Source organism: Phycodurus eques, chromosome 18 (genome assembly GCF_024500275.1).
Source record: "Phycodurus eques isolate BA_2022a chromosome 18, UOR_Pequ_1.1, whole genome shotgun sequence".
Taxonomy (NCBI): domain Eukaryota; kingdom Metazoa; phylum Chordata; class Actinopteri; order Syngnathiformes; family Syngnathidae; genus Phycodurus; species Phycodurus eques.
The window spans coordinates 15,928,428-15,950,276 of NC_084542.1; the positions used below are offsets into that span (position 1 = coordinate 15,928,428).

The 21,849-nt window shown below is 45.8% G+C and overlaps 1 protein-coding gene across 1 annotated transcript; it reads right to left on the reverse strand.

Annotated features, from left to right (window-relative positions):
- Positions 1-2,290: 2,290 nt before the first annotated feature.
- pou3f2a (POU class 3 homeobox 2a) lies at positions 2,291-3,639 on the reverse strand. The gene is given in 2 exon segments (XM_061704582.1): positions 2,291-3,576; positions 3,579-3,639. Coding segments are annotated over 2 exon segments (1,347 nt in total).
- Between the last annotated feature and the right edge of the window lie 18,210 nt (positions 3,640-21,849).

The window sequence follows — 21,849 nt, forward strand, 5'->3', positions numbered from 1 at the left end:
GTTTATCCTCAAATAAAGCTTTTTTTGCGAAATATTTCAATTGTGCTGTTGTTGTTGCCCGACACAAAAATGAGTTTCTTCAGGGTTTTGAGGTCAAACGAATAAGATTGCATCGACGTTGAATTCGTCATACACTTAGCACATTTTAAATTCGTCTGAATGGCAAATTTGTTTGGAAATATTTGCCACTTTTTTCCCCGTACGAATGCAAATGAAATACGTCTGTTACTGTTGTCAAATGTATTGAAAGTCATTTCTAGCCAAGCCGCCAACATGGGGGAAAAATAAAAAAATAAAAAGATTCCAAGAGTTCCTGCAGGTTAATAAGCAACCGCACACCAAAACGTCATAGAAAACAAATCGGATTTAATGACAAAAAAGCATGTAGAAATTGTGCAATTGTCGATTTTTTTCTTTTTTTTTTTTTTCTTCCTCGTCACAGATTTCAGGTCGATAAATGTTTTGTTTTGGTTTTGTATTCATTACCCTCCCGCAAGGCGAAAACTCAAATTCAGCATTGAGGACACAGGACAGGACTCACGCAGGGCCTGTTTCGGGAAAAAAAATAAAATAAAAAATCATCATATAAATCCCCACAATTATTACGATTTATATCATGAATATTATAAAACATTGCTGGGAAAATTCTGTTGATACATTCAGAGAGCGTTGTTGTACTAAATGACAAAATTGTCCTCAAGCTGCGTCTGAGTTTCCACATTTTAAGCAGAAGTAAAACCTGCACGCCAGCCCTCGTGTAACCTTGCCCTCGTCACACAAGCTTCTATGGAAATCACAGTAGCACAAGAACGCGCGTGTGTGTGTGTGTGTGTGTGTGTGTGTGTATTGCCACAGACTGACAAATATACAAAACGAACCCTGTACAAAAAAACAAACAGCATCAAATCAGAACCAACGAATGCGATACATCCCACAAAGAGTCTGGGTGAATGTAGTAGCTGGTGTATCATGAGGACATGGAATTCAGCTTATTTTGAAATTATTAGTTGTTGTTGTTTTTTTTTTTTTTTTTTAATGTCCTCCATCTTCATAGGAGACGAAGGCAAAAAAAAAAAAAAAAAAAGGGCTGGATTGCTTTTGGAGACTCACAGAATACTTTTTCTCTCTTTAGTTTTTCTCTCTTTTTTGGAAAAAGTACAGAAATAACAAACATCAAAAACACAGTGCACACAAAAAGCTTGAAAGTATTTCCATTATATTATTATTATTATTATTATTATTATTACTGAATTGGTGCATTGATGATACAATGGCTGTACCATAATTAAGCATCATGGTCACTTGTAATATTGTCTGAACTCCTTGTTGTTATCGTAGAGATTTTATACTTTATATACAAAGGTGGGCCCGGCAAAAACTATTTTGTGTGCTCAAGCAATTACTGAATTAAAATGAGAACAACTACAATAAACAGAAAAACTATACGTTAGTAATGGTAATACTGTAATACTATGCTATATAACAATATGAAATCGTAATACTAATGTTGCTGTAAAAGTGACCATGGGGAAAGAGCAGGTGCAATATTTTTACATTTCATTATTTAACGAAAAGGAACCTTCAAATAATAAAAAAAATGAAAGAGCAATCATAATAAACACGACCTTCCTAGTAATAATAATAATAATAATAATAATAGGAGTAATACTGATGATGATGATGATGATGATGATGATGCTGGTTTAATTGTAAATGCAAAGGAGGCGCAGGTGTCTGCAGCTGTTTTGATTCTGTCGACGTGGACCCCCTGTTGCTTTTGTTCCACGCAAAGATGGCGTTTATTTACCCCACTTTTACTCACTGCGGTTCCTCCTGCAGCCCACGCGAGAACTCCCCCGCCCGCCCCGCCCCCCGCCCCACGTCCACAAACGACGCCTTTCTTTTTTTTTTTTTTTCGGCGTGTGTGAGCGTGAGGCTCCAAGTCCACACAATTTGGCACAGTGACGCACAAAAGGGCGTTCGCGTGGCTCCCACGGCAGCACGTAACAATAATTAAGAAGAAGAAGAATACATCCCATAATAGTCGCCGTGAGTTCCGCAGCGTGGAGGGGCTGCACTGTAAATCCCAATCGTGTCCTCGCCACATTCTGATTCTTTTATTATATATATATATCTATATATATCTATATATATATCTATATAGATATATATCTATATATATATATATATATCTATATATATATATATATATATATATATATATATTCTTTTTTTAAGGGGAGTGGGGGGGGGACAAAAATGGAAAGAACGCTGCGTCGTTTTTTTTTGGTCACTGCACCGGGGTCTGTCCTCCGTGGTGCGGGGGGCTGTCCCCGTACACGTCCTCCCCCCCGGGCAGACCCCCCCCAGCGGGCGTCATCCGCTTCTCCTTCTGCCTCCTGTTACAGAACCAAACCCGGACCACCTCCTTCTCCAGCTGCAGGCTGTCGGCCAGCGAGTTGATCTCGGCCGCGCCGGGCTTGGGGCACTTGAGGAAGTGGCTCTCCAGGGCCCCCTTGACGCCCACCTCGATGGAGGTCCTCTTTTTCCTCTTGCGGCCCTGCGCGGCGATCTTGTCCAGGCTGGTGGGGCTGCCCGACGTGGAGTCGGCCTCCTCCAGCCACTTGTTCAGCAGCGGCTTGAGCTTGCACATGTTCTTGAAGCTCAGCTGCAGCGCCTCGAACCTGCAGATGGTGGTCTGCGAGAAGACGTTGCCGTACAGGGTCCCCAGGGCCAGACCCACGTCGGCCTGCGTGAAGCCCAGCTTGATGCGCCGCTGCTTGAACTGCTTGGCGAACTGCTCCAGCTCGTCCGAGGTCGGCGTGTCTTCGTCCGAGTGGTCCTGGTGCTGCTGCGGCGGCGGCGGCCCGCCTCCGTGGTCGCTCAGGTGCGGGCTGTGGCCGCCGTGCTGCTCGTCGTCCCGAGGCAGCGCGTGGTGGTGCGGGTGCGGGAGCGGGTGCGAGTGGTGCATGCCGCCTTGCTCGCCGCCGGGCATCATCCCGAAGCCGGACTGCGAGTAGAGCAGAGCCTGACCCTCAGACGTCGCCTGCATGGCGGTGCTGCCGGTGCGCCAGCATGCTCTGGCGTCGTGATGCGCGGCCGGGTGAGGGTGTCGCTGTTGCGCGCCGCCGCCGCCGCCGCCGCCGGAGTCGCGCAGCTCCTCGCGCTCGTCGTCGTGCAGCACCGGCTTGACGTCCTGCTCCCCGAGCGGACTGGACGGCCACGGGGCTAAGGCGTCCCCGTGGTGAGACAGCGCCGCGATCCACTGGTGCGCGTGATGGCTGAGCGGGTGCGCGCCGTAGTCGCTCTGGAGCAGGGCGTGCGCGTCCCTGTACTGCTGCTGCTGCTGCTGCTGCTGCTGCTGCTGCTGCTGCTGCTGCATGGTCCCGGACTCCGACTGCTGCTGCGGCGGCGGCGGCGGCGGCGGAGGGCTGCCGGGGCTGCTGAGGACGCTGAAGTGGTTGGACGTGGCGGTCGCCATCACCGCCCGAGCGGGGAGTATGAGGAGGGGGGAGTCAGGAGGAGCAGCCAGGCGTCTCTCTCCAGCATCTCCGGGGCGCTGTGCCAGGGGGGACGCAGAGGCGCGCACCTGTGGTCCGCCTCGCTCCGCTCTTTATTGGCCGAGATTGGCTGACACATGTGGTTACCCCTGACAGCACCCCGCTCATTGGTCACGGGAGATTGTGCGCGAGCCCCCCTCGTCCCATCCCCTCGGATCCCGCTCCACTACGAGAGGTCCTGCGGCGTTACGGCGGAGACAGAGTGTAAACACGCGCAAGGCGAGCCTCATTCACGCATCCCTGCTGGGATACACCCTGCATTGATCACCTGTCAATCACCATCATGTTCCTGGGGAGTCTTCAATGGCGGCTGCATGTATCAGTTACTCATCCCTACTCCCGATATCACTACACAGGGATTTGTATATCAAGGGCAGAAGAAAACTTGCTTTGGAACAACTCGCACGCTGTTAATTATGTCATTGCTGTTGCATATTTTAGCCGAAAATACACAAAATGGCAAACTCACTCCATGTATAAGGCACCTTACAGTGGACGTGTCAAACACAAGGCCCGGGGGCCAGATCTGGCCACAACATTTTTTGTGGCCCATGAAAGCAAAATAATGTGGCAACTTCCAGAATTCTTCCTAAAATGTGTTCCAAATGTTTAAACTGTCATATGTAATACATCATAACGCAGAGATATTGCAAGCATTTTCTTGGGCGGGGGTTTACCAGACACCTTCTTACAGTAACTTGAACAAGGTTAGACAATTACTCTTGATTTTTGTTTTCTTCATTTCTTGTCTATGTAATAATATGATGAGGCGATTAAACATGAATATGGCGTCACAGTCATAACGGCCCCCTAAGGAAGGGAAACCGTAACTGCAATGTGGCTGCAACAAAAATGAGTTTGACACCCCTGGTAGTGATTCCAAAAACGTAGCCTGGATAGCTAACATACAGTAAATGTTTTGTAAACAACAAAAAGTGTTCATTCAACCTGTTCAACGAAAACAAAACTTATCATTTCAAAAATGTAGTACGTAGGCGGTCCTCGTTTTCTACGGCTGCGATGTAACAGAAGTCGGAACTCGTCATAGTCTATCAATAACCTATGCTAACCAAAAATGTATGAAAAACACTTGGAGGTCACGGATATAAAACAATCAAATTGAAAACTGTAAGTGCAGCAGTAATTGCATGCTGTCTTCTGCAGAGTGACAGCATACTCTTGAACATTATTCCATTCCATTATTATCTTGCTCGCCTACCGGAACTTAAAGTAATTTTGACATTCACAGAATGTCGAACTCTATAGAGTGGACCTAATAGGGAGCCTTGTGGAACACCAGCATTTTACACTGTAACAATTTGGACATTCATGAAGCGTATATAAAAAATGTGTGGACTGAACAGTGAGCCTTGTGCAACACCTCCCGTTTTCTACGGTAACGGCAAGAATTGTGATATTTATGTAGCGTATAACACCACCAGTTCTCGAGTTTAAGCGGTCCTTGGTTTAAGACGGAGTTCTCTCCATGCGGTGGCAATTTAACCCGAATTTGTACATGAGATAGAAGACATGTAAAGTCATAATTACAGCAAATACTTGGATGGAAAAAAAAACTTTTTGTGCCATAAATATAAAACAGTCAAATGAAAAACACGAAGTACAGTAACTCGCCGTGCCTTCTTGTGCCACGTGACCACATATTACCCTCACCCTAACCTTCGCTAAACTAGTTTATTCCGGGCCGTTCCTAACCTGAAACCAAGGTGTGCGTACCCTGCCTCTCGCCCAAAGTCCGACGAGGACAAGTGCTCTTGAAAATTGGAAATAGCCTCGAAAGGAAAAACATTGAAATGTATATAGACGAGATAGAAAGTGAATTAACATGGATGAGTGAAGTTGAACCTTTCAGTGCTGCAGTAATCGCTCATGGAATATTTGGGATATTTAGCCACTATTGGAGCCGGAGAGCGAGAGACTTCCAGCTGGCTGCGCTGTCCAGCGAGACGAGCCGCGTGCTTCCAAGGGCCTTTTGCCCCGTTGCCATGGCGAGGGCGCTGAATGGAACAACAACGCCCACGTCACAGCTGCAATCACTCTTCTTCTTCTTCTTCTTCTTCTTCTTTTTGCCGCCTTCCAAAAGGGCCCATTGGGGGCTGTGCGCTCAGGACAAATAATGGCGGGGAGGAGAAGGAGGGAGTGAGGGAGGGTGAGTGTTTGCTGAGGGCAGCGAGGGGCTAAACCCTCAGCCCATCGTGCCCTCCTTTCACCTGCTTGTTGGCTAAACTTTGCGATGGAGGCATGCTGTTGTCCCACTAAGCTCACTGAAGAAGAAGAGGAGGAGGAGGAGGAGGAGGAGATGGGGGGGGGGGGGGGGGGGGGGAGACTGCTAGAATGTCAGCATTTGTTTTGCAACTACATCTGCCTGTCACCAAATGATGAGCACTTGTACAAGCTAAACACAAAATCTGCCTTGACAACGATAACGTTGCTCATGACCAATGTGAACATTATTGTGGGTGTTGTACAGTGAACCCCAGAGGGAGCAGTAAAGTGAGGCTAACATTTGAATCTTGCTAGCAGTTTGAAAACGGCATACGCTACCTTGTGGACACAAAGACAATTAGGCTGTTTTTTTCGTCCCCCCCCCTCCTCCCTGATTTTGCCCCTTCCCGACCAAGGACGTTAAATGTCAGACTATCGTATGTCGTGTAAAATTTGTTAAGAAGATGATCCTTTGATCTGAAGTGTGTTAAAAGTGGATTTGTCCCATAAAAAAAGGTGTTTATGTGCGTGGTGTTGTGTGTTGAGATTCACGAAGCACACAACACAACCAAAACTGTTAAATGTCTTTTTATATTTGTTAAAATCTTCATGTGTGGCGTATCAAAAATCCCCGCGGCCGTTTGCTGTTGTGCTGCTACGACATCGCAGCGTGAGTTTCGCTATTGTGCTACCAGCGGATTGCGGACGTGAAAAGTCATCAGCAACACGTCGCTCAAATGCCATCCAAAAAAAAAGGATTCAAGACAGCACGTCTTACCAAAAGCAAAACATAACAGATATGGAGAGGTTAAATGAACCCCGAAGGACAAAATAATAAATATAGTATTTAACCTTCATAGAAGGGAATTGTTCATATGAAGTAAGCTACACGCGTCAAAAGCAATAAAACTTTGCCTGGGTGATGCAAAACACAGGGAGGGCTAATTAATAAACGTGTTAAATCAAATCGAGGACACGCTGACGGAACTGAATTGCGGGGGATCAAAAGAACACTGCTTTACGATTAGAGCGTAATTCCCAGAATCACCAAATGTGTCGCCGGGAGCTCTGGCGGGGGCCGTGCAGCCGAGAGGAGCAAAACATATTAGCCTAATAGTCTAATATGCAAACTACTGGCTGCCCAATTAGGGGACTTAATAACGCATAAACGATGCCAATCCCGCTTCTTACACGCCGAAGAGGTCGCCGTTAATTTGAGTCAAAGGACTGGCTGTGCTGTCAACACACACACACACACACGCACGCACACACACACACGCACGCACACACACTGTCTCCGCCTGTTGTTGTGTGTCCAAGAGTGGCTTAATGATGGAGAATCTGAGTGTTAAATTAACACTAATTAAACGGCCCCAACTGCAGGGAAGATTCAATTTCTGCACAGGACTAATGGGCCTAAGTGTCCCCCAACTGTTTGTCGGATGTTGATGATTAAATGCACACAAAACAGAACGAAAACAATGTTGCGAGTTCTTTTAAAAGGGCACGTGTGGCTTATTTCCAGAAGACGTTGACAGGTTTTGTGTTGAATATCCGTGCGCGTCTCCTACTGTAAGAAAGCCCCATTTTGGGAGCTTTTGCTTTTTGTGGCAGCGGCTCGTGTCCCTCCCCCTGTGGGAACGCAAATGCTGGGCTAACTGGAGCAAAGGGTGTGTGTGGGGTGTGTATAGAGTAGAGTGGGGGTTCTTTTATGCTGCTGGACACACTGAGATAATGGCCATTCCTCCACAGCTGGCCCACACAATCAAAGTCGGAGTGCAGCTTGGAGGATTCCAGCTTTAACCAGGCCTTTGTGACTGCTAATTACATCTGAATACAAAACCCAGAGAACTCACCACCTCGCCCCTCCCTCAGTCTCCCCAAAAGGGAAAACCTGCGCAGAATACCCCAAACAACCCTTAAGGGATGAAGCAGAGTGCGCACACATGCATGCACGCGCACACACACACACACACACACACACACACACAAAAAGACTCCTTCGTTTCTCTTAAATGTGCTGTCACACACATACACGTACACACACCAGCAGGGGTCTCTTCAAAGAGTCACATCACACACACACACACACACACACATTGACACACACACACCCTCACTCAGCATTAGATCACATCTCAGCGTGCCGCACTCAGAAGAGATGAGGAGGTCTTAGAGGAGTTAAGGTTGAATAGAAAACACATTCGCCATGAGCGCACCCCCCCCCCCCCCCCACCACTCCGCCCCTGTAATCCCAATCTAGAAACACTCGCTGCCGTGCCCCAAACTGCCAGCGTTTGACTCCATCTGGGCCCCCCCCCCCTCCACACACACACACACACACTTTCACTTATCGCGGGTCGGTCTGGACCGAACAAGGGGTTCCCAGTATTTTCTATCAGTGGGGAAAAACGGTTTTAGAATCATAACAACTGCAAGTGTGTTGGAATGGACGATGGCGGTGGGGGGGGGGAGGTGTGTGTGTGTGTGTGTGGGGGGGGGGGGGGGGGGTGGAGGTGCTGGGTTGGCCTTGAGGTTACTTTGGTTCTCTTTAGCATTGATTTACTCTTTCTCCTACTTATCTCCTCCTTCGGCTAGATCTGGGAGGACAAATGGAGGAGAAAACCTCAAAGCGGCACACACACAAACGCACCGACACACACATGCGTCCTCCATCCTCCGTGTCGCACCAGTCAAGGGTGGCCACCATTTCGGTGCGTCTATAAATCCCCTCCTGCGGTCCCCGCGGCCCTCCTAACAGACGTCTCGTGTTGGATCACGTAAGCGTCTTCAGAGGACCCATAAAGACATAAAAAGGAGGCTCCCCAGCCCTTGGACGAGTGCTCGTAACTCTCCAGCAGGCGTTTTTAGTCTGACACTGGTGCATGCGAGCACCAGTGTGTCATGTCTGGTTTATAATGTCACACACAGACAAAAAATAAAAAGACAGTAGACGCGTGGGAGATAGATTTTACAAGCGGCATGCTGTCAAGAGCGAACCTGAGGTGGCGTCGGCGTGCCAAATTGCACGGCCTTGCGTCGCTTCTGTTTTGCAGGCGTAAAATAATGAAAAATCTCAAGACGGAGACCGGAGGAGGAGGTGCAGGTAAGTCGTTAAACATACTTGAAAGCGCGGCCCCCCCCCGATCGATAGTGCCGGGCTGAGCGGGGATTAAAATCAGGCCGAGTCTGTTCCGATCGATACTGATGGCTAACCCCGGGGTTAAAACACGAGTAAATCTCCATACATGTCCGTACACAAGTCTGCACGGTGGCCTCTGCGGCAGAAAAATCTGCACGCTGCCGTGCGAATGGACACGCGTGGCGTCGATACGGTCGAGCGCCGATCGGGTTTCCTGTCGCGACGTGCACCGTATGGACACAACTACTGAGACGCGGGTCGTAATCAATTAATAAATCAATCAGGGGTCGGCCCGGCCCCCTCAAAATCATCGCACTTCTTCTTTACATGATGGAAAATTGTATGTCCAACAGTTTGGGGAGGACACTTTTCTGATGCTTCCAACTTTTCAGCATCTTTGGGTGTTCTGGAAAGCATTACACAGTGGTGCCTTGAGATACGAGCGACTCCATTCACGTGCTTTTTCCAGATGCTTTTCTGCTTCGACTTGCAAGCGGAGTGAATCCAACGAAACTCACTTCGCAATAAGCAGCATGTTGACAAATAGTGAACAATTCTTCAAGCTGTTTATTGCCGCTCCCAGTTAAAGTTTCCTGTCAAACGAAACATAAAACAAAGACAATTACATTGTCTATTGAAAACAATCATTTTGCTGAGCCTTTCAGTTCGCAAGCGTAATGCTAACGCGAAATAGCATCTACGTTGCGGTGCTAAAACGGATTGAACACAAACAATATAACAGTACTCGCGGTCTTTATGTTCTTCATCCTCTGGCAAGAACGACTCATATTAGTGCCGTACTGGTAAACTGAGAGGAATTGAGACATCTCAATGAACAATATATCTAATACTGCCCCCAGGTGGCCAAGGCGGGCACACCAGAAAGCGCAGCACAATGACAAAATTCTTTTTTATTGTATTTATATATGTTCTCTTGTATGTTTTTATAAAGGACAATATTATGGAGCACTATTTCTCCTCAATAAAATACACGTGACAACAATTTTTGTCATTTTTCTGGGGGGAAGGCTGGAACAGATGAATGGCATTTCCGTTCATTTCAATGGGAAAAGATGGTTTGAGATGATAGTCAATTATTAGTATCATTTGTAAGAACAGCAAAATGGGGAACCAACTCAACTGTGTCGTCTTGCGCGTTGCGCTTGTAGCTACTTTTGTCTGACTGAAGCAGTAGCCGGAGGTCATCAATGGGGCATGCGGGGGTGGGAGTGTTACAGAAGGTTGGAGAAAATCAGCCAAACAGACGAATTGTTGTGTCTCCACTCGTTTGGCCACCGAACGCGATAAAAGCGGCGGACATGATTGACTGTTTCACACTCCCATGGAAGATTGACACCAGCGCTCGTATGGATTTCACGAGCACAAGTCTGCGTATCAATTACCGATAGGCGACCGATGCGGCTGTAAAGCGAAAGAAAACGGCACGAGCCAACGGAATTCTTTGGGCTGTTTTCGTTGGTGGAACAGCCAAGTTCATAGTTCGACATTGGTCACTTTCGACAGACTAATTTTCTCAGCATCATGCTAAGCTAACAAAATCTAACTTAACACAGTATAAATAACGTTTTTATGTGTGTCTGTAGGCATATTGAAAAGATAAAAACAACGATATATACACATTCTAACCAAGGGGCAAAAAAAAAACAAAAACCTACTTCCAATCAACTGCGACGTTTTGAAATTGGTCGCCGAATGGTAAACCATAAGATCAGATACAGTACATCCCTCCATATATCTGTCCCGTCCTAAATAAACCTCAAAAAAGGGATAATGAGTGAGTTAACAAGATTCCAGAATATTTATATGACACCCCCCCCCCCCCCAGAAAAATAAAGGAGTAGCTTACTTTTATTTTCTTTGCTTTGCTTTGTAACCGGAGACCACATGCACATTTACCAAAAAAGGATCCCAAGTACAACAACGGAGACTTTTAACATCCAGGGATCCAACCCGGACCGACAAGGGCGACACCTCATCTATGCCTCGTCTTTCACATCCCTCGTTTTCATTTTTTTCCACAATGTGTTTTCTTTTCTTGAACCCTAACTTGCAGTTTCCATGGGACGTGAAGAACCGTATTAGCTACTCGGAGTTAATGCAGGTTGCCGAACAAATCGTTTAACTTGATATAAATGTCAAAGCGCTTATTGACAGTTATACTGCTTCCTAAGTTTCCTCCCTCTTGTTACAAGTGTCAACCGCTGCTTCAGAAGACTGCTTTACACGGCTTTTTCCATGCATCTCAAATGCGTTTCGGCAATTTGGAAAGCATCATTTTGGCTAGGAGGATGAGACACACACACGCACGCACGCACGCACGCACACTCACGTAGGCGAACCGAACCAATTAATTTGCAGCTCAGATCTCAAAGTCTCACTGGAGAGGTGCTAGGCTACATGTACCGCCAGGCTAATTTGTGCGGCAGGTCGGCGTTAAATATATGCATGAGGCTAATTCGGCGAGCGGCGTAGCCCGGTAGAACGCGGCGCTAACTCCCATTAGCGCTGCTTCTGCCTCCGGTGGAAATCAACACGAGCCCTTGCCGCTTTTTTTTCTCTCTCTCGCATAAAGCAAACAAAATTAATTTTGCCTTCCTAAATCAGAGAGTGGTGCCAAATGTCTCCCCCACTTTTGCTAGCCGTGTCTGTCTGCTAGCCTCTCGTAGGGATAAATTACTCCAGCATCATAAAAGAGCAGAAAATTACGGAGAAATGGAGAGGCGGGTGGGGGGAGAAAAAAAAGAGGGATTTCACTCAAGTGGGATTCCCTTTCCTCAACAATCCCAGCATGCTTTGGCTTGTGTGTCTCCAGTGCTTTGATTTTCTGCCTGTCTGTGCGTGTTTCTCCATGCCGTAGCCCCCCCGCCCCTCCAAACAACCCACCGAGCCACCAGCCTTGTTTTGCGCTGCAGGATGCATGTAGTATTTTGTTGTTGTTTTCATCACTTTGATTGCGCTTGTTTGTGGGAAAAATAAGTGTTCTGATGTGCGCCAGCAAATAAAGACGTCGGCACAAGCTAAAGCAGAAAGTGATTTGTCAAATCCCCAATTGTGTATATGTTGTGTGTGTGGATTGAAAAGGGGCACTTATAAAGGGAGGAGAGAGAGAGGAAGAAAAAAAAGGCTCTTCCTATTGAACTTGACCTGCGGGCCAGATCAATGCTGTGTGTGTTAATGTGCGTGAGAAGACGGGGCGTGCGTGTGTGGAGGCATGCGCCGGCCGACGGGTGAGTGCCAGATCAATGTGTCTCTGTGCGCCGCGGAATGAGGGAGCACGCTGATTACCAGAGAGGGGGCGGAAGGAGGGATGAGGAGGACGGAGCGGCGAAGGAAGGAGGGAGGGAGGTGATGAGATTGAGGAGAGGACAGAGCCGAGAGCACGAGGATCACCAGCGAAAGAGGGAGAGAAGGGAGCGCGGCTCATTTCATTTTCATTTCCCCCCTTCCTCAGCGTGTCGACATTCCGCCAACATTCATATCCACAGGCAGATGGCTGGGATCAGCCGGGAAACAATGTGAAAAGAATGGCAAGATGGAGCCGGGGGGGGGGGGGGGGGGATTGCGGTGGCTCCCTGGCATGCTTCTGTCCTTCCTTTCACATCTTTTGCCTACTTTTACTGAAACAGAGGTGTTTTTCTGTACAAATGGCGGGGCTGCCAGAAAACTACAGCGTTCCTTCTTAACACACACCAACAACCGGGCCTAATTTGAGCATTAATCCTCACTTCCGATCAAAGTCAGCAAAAGTCCCGATTAACAAATGTCTGGGAAAGATTATCTTGAGTGATTATCCTGTGGTCAAGTATTCCGCAGTTGCAAAGCTCAATATTTCCGATAGGGCACGCTCAAGCGTGTGGTCAACAGTGAGTCGGGACGGTCCACCGACTCGGTGACTGTGACGTGAAATGGAACGACAGCCAATTAGGAAGCTCGCTGAAGCTTGCGCTGTTGCCGGACAAAAACGAAACAGCAACCGGTCGCGCTGACCGGATCAACGACACGATCGATGATGGAATCGTGCTCGGTGGAGACGTGGGAAGCGTTATATCAAAAGCCGGACGATCAGAGATCACAACGCAACAATTGGTAAAGCGAGCTCAGCGTTCCTTACTCGGAAAGCAGTCTGGTAGTCCAAAGTGATCACCGAACTCCATAGCCTCAGCTGTTCAACGTCTGCGAAACGTGGAAAGCAACAAAGCGTCGGACTATCCTCAACAAACGAGTTTGCGATTGGCACTCAACATCAAGTGGACCGACGAAGTCAGAAACGAAGAACTGTGAGGAAAGGCCAGGACACGAACGTCCCGAGGCTCAAATTGTACGTCTCAAATGGGGCTGGATCGGCCAACCACTTTGCAAAACAATACACAACTTCCATTAACAAAGACAATTACACGTATATTTAAAACAACCACGTAGTTTTGCCCTACGGCAGTCTGTTTAGCTTGATGCTAACAAACAATACAAATAGCATTGTCGTTAAAACCCTTACAAGCGACTGATATTTGAACAGAAACGGTGGAGCATAGCATGTAGACACACAGTATTGTTTATCCTTTGTGGAAAAAGGACTAATATTATTGCAGCTTACTGAAGAAGAGTTGTAAAATAGCTATTGATTTGGCGCCATCTGGTGACATCTTGGTGCCAAGGAACTGTTGGAGTGAGTTGAGAAAACATATTTTAGACAAATTGGTAAAACCCTTTTTGGGGAGGCGTCAGACATTTTCACGGTCCCTTGCTATCCCGCCTCCCAGTCCATTTCATTTCTTTTTTTCTCTTTCTTTTACTTTTGTAAGTGTATACTCACTCGCGAGGGAATCAGTGAAAACTGTAATGACGATGTACGAAAGTTCCATTTTTCATTCCAAATCTTGTTCTTTACTGTCAAGGTATATTGACAGAAAATACAGTTTAAAAAAAAAAGCAGCTTGTAGAAGAAAGGGCGAAACTTCCCGTGACACCTGAACACAAAATGGACTGGAACTAACACCTGTATATCTATCCTGCTATTTACTGTTTTACTATGTGAAAACGACTGCTGTGAAGACAATTTATTGAAACAGCAAAGCTCCGATACTCCTCCAAATATGCCAAGGTATATCCAGGCACATACAGTATGTGATTAGGACAATGAAGGTTCAATTCTCTGCACTGCAGGGGTTCCCCATCTCTCTCTCAGCCTGGTTCCCATCACGAGAAGCGCTCCTTGCAAAGCAGCCCCCAACCCCCCCAACCCCCCCACCCCCCGCCTGAGTATGAGGAGGGTTCCTCAGCTTCCTACTGGAAGCCTATATTTCATCTGTGATGTATTTTCTATGTGCACAGCCTTGGAGAATTGCACGCAGCAGCTCATGAGTCCGACAGCGTAAATGATGTTCATGTAGAAAGACCCCCACCCCCCCCCCCCCCCCCCCCTCCGCAAATGCCTTCACCCACCACTAAAAAGCTCCCAATGCATTCCAAATGAAGATAAAACGGTAAACGCTCTGTATTTATGCGGCAATTTGCTCCTCGCTCAACGTGCTTTACGACACTTTTACGCCCTCGCGCGCTGACGTGCCGGAGCACCCGCCGGCTCATCAATAACACTTCAGCGCGGAAACCGTTTAGAAGGGACAAAGCACTTATGGATTTGTGAATGGTAATACAACATGTGCTAAAAATACTCACGGGGACAAAAGCACAAACTGCGAACTGTCGATCATGCTGGAGCAGTCACGTCAAGCAAGTAGCGGGCAAAATAAGCGAGGCGTAGTTGGAGACGACTTCGGCGCATCCCACCAATGTTTTCGTTACACCTGTACACCTGCTCATCTTCAGGCGGATTGAACACGGACCCGTGGGATTGCTAAAAAGATAAAAATGCTGCTTTCAATTTCAAAATGTTGCGATAGTGACATGCCTTGGCAGCTTTCCGCAACTCTATCAAATGGACAATGACGCAAGTCATAATTACTGAAAAGATACATTTCATGAAGTAGAGAGATTCAGCTTTTTCTCAAGATAAAAGTGCTCACTGCTGATTTAACTTCATGTTTACAATGTTGTTTGTTTTTGGTAATTAGTAGCATTACAAAAAAAGACTGCTTCCCTGATTTCTACAAAACTGGAGGGCTGGGAAGAACATTTTGGGGAAGGTCTGACACTTTTGAATTGTGTGAGGGATTTTCTTACAACCCCAATTCCACTGAAGTTGGGACATTGTGTTAAACATAAATAAAAACAGAATACAATGGTTTGCAAATCATGCTCAACTTATATTTAATTGAATACACTACAAAGACAATATATTTAATGTTCAAATTGATCAACTTTATTGTTTCGAGCAAATAATCATGAAGTTAGAATTTTATGGCTGCAACATGTTCCAAAGAAAACTGGGACAGGTGGCAAAAAAGACTGAGAAAGTTGAGGAATGCTCATCAAACACCTGTTTGGAACAACCCACAGGTGAACAGGCTAATTGGGAACAGGTGGTTGCCATGATTGGGTGGAAAAGGAGCTTCCCTGGATTGCTCAGTCATTCACAAGCAAAAATGGGGTGAACAGTTTAAGGACAATGTTACTCAACGTACAATTGCAAGGAATTTAGGGATTTCATCATCTACAGTCCATAATATCATCAAAAGTTTCAGAGAATCTGGAGAAATCACCGCATGGAAGCGGCAAAGCCGAAAACCAACATCGAATGCCCGTGATCCTCGATCCCTCAGGCGGCACTGCGTCAAAAACCGACATCGATGTGTAAAGGATATCGCCACATGGGCAGAAAACCGATGTCAGTAAATACAGTTCGGCGCTACATCCGTTAGTGCAACTTGAAACTCTACTATGCAAAGCAAAAGCCATTTATTAACAACACCCAGAAACGCCGCCGGCTTCTCTGGACCCGAGCTCATCTAAGATGGACTGACGCAAAGGGGAAAAGTGTTCTGTTGTCCGACGAGTCCACATTTCAAATTGGTTTTGGAAATTGTGGACGTCGTGTCCTCCGGGCCAAAGAGGAAAAGAACCATCCGGACTGTTATGGACGCAAAGTTCAAAAGCCAGCATCTGTGATGGTATGGGGCTGTGTTAGTGCCAATGGCATGGGTAACTTACACAGCTGTGATGTGTAAGTTAAATGCTGAAAGGTACATACAGGTTTTGGCGAAACATATGCTGCCATCCAAGCAACGTCTTTTTCATGGACGCCCCTGCTTATTTCCCCCTGCTTATTTCAGCAAGACGATGCCAAACCGTGTTACAACAGCGTGGCTTCGTCGTAAAAGAGTGCGGGTACTAGACTGGCCTGCCTGCAGTCCAGACCTGTCTCCCATTGAAAATGTGTGACGCATTGCGAAGCGTAAAATACGACAACGGAGACCCCGGACTGTCGAACAGCTGAAGCCGTACATCAAGCAAGAATGGGAAATAATTGCAGCTACAAAGCTTCAACAATTAGTGTCCTCAGTTCCCAAACGTTGATTGAATGTTGTTCAAAGAAAAGGTGATGTGACACAGTGGTAAACATTGACCCTGTCCCAGCTTTTTTGGAACGTGTTACAGCCATCAAATTCTAAGTTAATGATTATTTGCTAAAAAACAATAAAGTTGATCAGTTTGAACATTAAATAGCTTGTCTTTGTAGTGTATTCAATTACATATAGGTTGAACATGATTTGCAAATCATTGTATTCTGTTTTTATTTATGTTTAACACAACGTCCCAACTTCATTGGAATTGGGGTTGTGGCATTTTCCTGAATTACTCAGTGGATAATACAGTACATTACATTTCTTCTTACATTTAAAAATATGCAGAAGTTGTGAATTATTAAGGTGTACAATTTCGTTTTGATCGAAATTAGGCGGTGGTTCCACATCGACCGGATTATACTGGAACAGTATGTTCGCCATTATGTTTTCAGTCTGTGTCATGCCGACAGCTCTTTCTAATATCTTATTGGCCCCGTGCGAGGATCAAAATATCAGACAAACCCAATGAAAACTTCACAAAATTATTTTTGTAGTCATAATTTGACAGCCTTTTGTGTTGGATCCTATTCGAATGGTGCAGGTGTAACCAAGTGGAGAGTCCGGTGAGTGTATAAATCCAAGGTTAGACCGTAACATATGGCCAGTCAGGAGCTGCGATGGGACGCGACCCGATGACATACTGTACAACACACACACACGTATAGACTTGCCCGACCCCTGGCCGTGTGGCTCCATCCCAAGAGGAAATTGAATTGGAGAGTTGACCCCGCCTGACACGAGGCAAGCACCATTGATTTTTATTAAAAGACGAACCATCGACAGTGAGATTGCTTTCGTGCGCCACGCTGACCGCGTGGGTCTGCTTGGCCGGCACAAAGTGAGCGGGTCACTGCGGACCCTCGCTCTTACAATACTTCATACGTGACATGAGATGATAGAGGCTATTTCCAGAACAAAATCGAGGCTATTTCCAAAACAAAATTGGCTAGCGATCGAGTGATATAAAAACATCGAAACAAAAAAAAAACAAAACCCAAAAAACAGTTAGTTTCAATGACGTCTATGCATTGTAGTGGCTCTACCACATCATTTATACTCCAATAAAGCAGAAACTGACATTAATTGTGGCCCCACATTAGATGTACTGGAGAAAAACGTCTTCAAGTCATCAGCCAGCATTGCTCGCATTAGGATTCCCATCACGTCCTTTCATGATGACATCATCGGCGTGTTAAAGCTGTTTCGGCCCGGGAGCGGGACGAAGAACGCACTTTTGGTTTAAGAAGGTGAAAACGAGTACAGAATAACACACGTATAATTTGTGGGGTCACTCTCGCCTGCGCGATGAATTCCGATGCACTGACACTGTGGCGATGCATCACAATGCAAAGAGCGACCGGAACATTCCGCACCCAAATGTAAACACAGTGAAACATCCAACAAAAGTTATTCGGCAATGATTGCGTTCATTTTTCTTGGAGGAAATAATGGAAATAGAAATAATGTGTTCCAGGGTGAAATTCAGGACAACTCTGTGAATGTCCTCAGGAGACTCCGACTTGAATTCGACTGAACGTCTCTGGAGTGTAGGGATGCACCGATACCCATTAAAAACTCTCCGATACTACGATACCGGCCTGTCATATAAGCAAGTGTTATATGACAGTGAAACTTATGCCATCTTTAATAAAAGTTTGTGTTTTTGAACATCCATCCATCCATTATCTGAGCAGCTTATCCTCAAGGGTCGCAGGAGCGCTGGAGCCTATCCCAGCTATCATCGGGCAGGAGGCGGGGTACACCCTGAACTGGTTGCCAGCCAATCGCAGTGTTTTTGAACAATATTTTATTAAAATAAAAACTTTTCACAAAAATTCTCAGCGAGTACTCAAACGTTAGTACTTGGTTGTGCATCAATGATCCCTAACCAACTTGATGGAGGTTGATAGGTGCTGCAAAGAGGAACATTGCTGTGCCAAGCTTGTGCCATTTAAAAGGGCTTGAGGGTGAAATTGCTGCCTATATTTCAGAATCGTACAAGGAGGAACCATTCAATTCTAATTCGGAAGTCATTCGTTACCGGAATTTTTCATACATTTGCAAAAATCTAAAAAAAAAACAAACAAAAAAAACAACAACAATGGGATGTTGGCTGTACTATTTTAGAATAAATAAATGACTTTGGGCTTTGACTTCACGACAACAAAACACAGCCCGGTCTAGTGTGTCACAGCTACAAATGCTACCATTGCTCCCCTGCTGAATACACTCATATTTCCTGTAGTAATGAGCGCAAAAAATGGCCCTCATAAAACCAGGTTGTTTTTTTGTTTTGTTTTTTTTGTCAGAAAAAAAATTCATAAAATTGAGACATCAGTGGGCTCTATGTAAATAAAACAACACACCATCAGTAAAGCTGGCCTGTTGCCAATACCAAATCGTAATGACTCCATGGGGGACTTTTTAGCGAGCTGCGTTAACAGTTGGATTAGGTGTGTGGCTGTACATAAATATGTGTGTGTGTGTGTGTGTGTGAGGGTAGACCCCCCACGCAGTCACGCCTTGACTTCATTATGTGATATTTCATCAGAAGCAGAGCCAGTGCACTACCGTGGCGTCACACAAGTCACAGTGTTCACGAAAGGTGAGGCTAAAATGGACCTTCACGCACAGCGGTTTGCGTGCGCGCCACATCCGCACTTCGATACACAAACACGACGCCCGTATTCGGTCGTTCACACGCGCTAAACGTCTGGACCCGTGACGGATTGGCTGCACTCCCGCCTTGACAGACGAGCGACGGATGCGCTGGAGCTGAGAAGCGAGAAGCCAGCGTGTGTGCGTGATGGTGGGGGGTTAGAGAGGAGAAAGAGCTGAGTGTGGCGCTCCTGATGCCAGGGAGGATCTTTCACGGGGGCCAAGCGCATCGTTTCCTCCTCAGCAACGTGTCGTTTGCTGGGAACAAATAGCCCTTCGGCGGGCAACAGAAAACGCCGTCAATCTCTTACTTTCTTCTCTTCCAGTATCCTCTGCGTATGTGTGTCATGCCGTAAAATATGAAAAATGAATGCTGGACAATTGACAGAATTGGGAACTAACTAACTACGACATCTGATACAAGAGCTGTGTCATATATTCTACCATTACTAAAAGTAACGCATGGTCAAAGACGATAGCGATGGGCAAGTTGATCCAAATACCGCCAATGCCGATACCACCGTCGATATCAGTCCCGTGAGATTGACACTTACATTTTGGTCTCTGTCCTATACATTTATCCCATACAAATGTGTTATTAAAATGAATACATATACTGGAATTTGCATATATAAATAATAGGTATAACATATTTTATATATTCTAACTTTTGTCTGAAGACACCAGCCATAAAGATTATTATTATGATTTTTAGCATGTTCGGGTTCAAACCATCAGGTCATCAACCCGTTGTTTTGCGAGTTATTGCGGCAGGACCTGCTTTCTGGGTTTGGTCACATGACGTTCCGCATGACGCCGATTCAAAAGTGAATTTTTCATAAAATTAATACAAGCTTTGAAGGGGACGTATGAAATCTTACTAAGCATGGATCATTCAAATTGTGAAACATTTTCTCGCAATTTAGGGCTTCGTATTCCTGTGTTGTTATAATTGGTATTTTGGCGGGAACGGACAAAGAGCCACATGCCGTCTGGAGTGTGAATTCTTTTCATTTTAATCATAGTTATCGCACCAATACTAACAGGCAAGCATGTTGTGCCATTATCCCACTGCGAAAAACATGCGTCTGTTTATGAGGAAAAAGTCAAATGTAGCGGTAAGGTGAGAAATAAATAAAAACAAATAACTTAGGCAATAAAATGTTCTTAACAACTAGTGTTACTGGGAAGAAAATATAGAAAATAATAACTGTGCCTTAAATGTCTGAACAGCTCCATCCTGTTTTGTTTCGGTTTTTGCATGAACGGGCTACCTGTCGCTGCGGCCACTAAACGGCCGTGTTAGCGCCGTGTCAAACGTGATTTGTGTTTCACAACCACGAGCGTGTCGTGCGTGCAAACCGCCAATTACGTTCGCCCCCCCCCCTAATTACACACTTAAGGACGTAATTAGGCCCGCAAAGAGATATTGCACGCCACAGCCAGGCGGGAGAAGGTTCACACGTACACATGCATCTTCATTAGCATTAACATCTGAATTGTGTACACATACTGTAACATAGATTGGGGGGTGGAGTTGGAAACAAGGATAAGGACTTTAAGGATATTCTCTGAAAGAAAACAGCAACCAAAGCGACAGAAAGAGAAGAGCTGGAGCTTGTTCTTATGACATGGTAATTAACGTTGGGCAAAAATCAATTAATACGGCAATTAGAAGAAAACTGACATATTTTGGGGTTTTAGCTGAATTTCTTGCCCCATTTTTTTGAAGGATGAAAAATATTGCTCAAAAGCTCTGTAATGATGAAGAAATAGAGTTTTTGTTCACAAAACCGCTGGGTACGTATATTGCTGGAGATTAGTTAAGTTTGATCGAAACTACGTTTATGAGCTCGTTGTTATGGTATTTGGTGCAAACTGCGACAATGCTTTGCATTTTTGTCTCTGTGTCTTCATGCTTACTCTAGTAACAGAGTGTGCTAACTATTCTACTGTTTTCTGTATCCAGTTATAGTCTGGTTTTGGAATACAAATGTAATTAGTAGGGATGTAACATATTTCAGGGTGTTCTTATCAATGTATTTTGTATATGTATACTTTATTTTATTTATTATTATGATTTTAGGTTTGTGTTTTTTTGTTTTGTTTCCGCTGCAGTTGGGCTCTATAAATAAAGTTGAGTTGATCCAATTCTCAAGGGGTCGGGTACGGTCGAGTTTATCCATTAACAGCCGCCCTTCTGCATATGCAATCAACGTGAGCACGGTAGGAGTGAAGACTCGTAGTCACTAGAGAAGCGAGGACAACATTTGCTCGCGCTGTCAAAGTAATTCCATCCATTCCTACCGCAAAAACGTCAATTAAATCAAATGTAAAGGACCCGCACACACTGGGCCGACTGCACCTTGGCATCCAATTCCCGTATTAGCTGTTCCCTCTGTGTCCTTACACGTACACGCACACACACACACACACACACACCTTCAGATTTCACCTAAGAGGTCAATAAATGTGATCAAAGCAGTGATGCGACGCCCTGGGAACTCTCACGCACGCGCGTACACACGGTAAGAAGGCGTGCAAACAACCCTGACGATCGCTACCTCGACGGGCCTCGGAGCCGTGCCGCTACAAGAGGAATGAGACACCAGCCTTCGTCTGAACCTTGAGATATGAGTAGGAGTGTGTGTGTGTGTGTGTGTGTGTGTGCGTGCGTGCGTGTGTGTGTGCGTGTGTGTAGCAGCCCTCTCACTCTGCTTAAGAA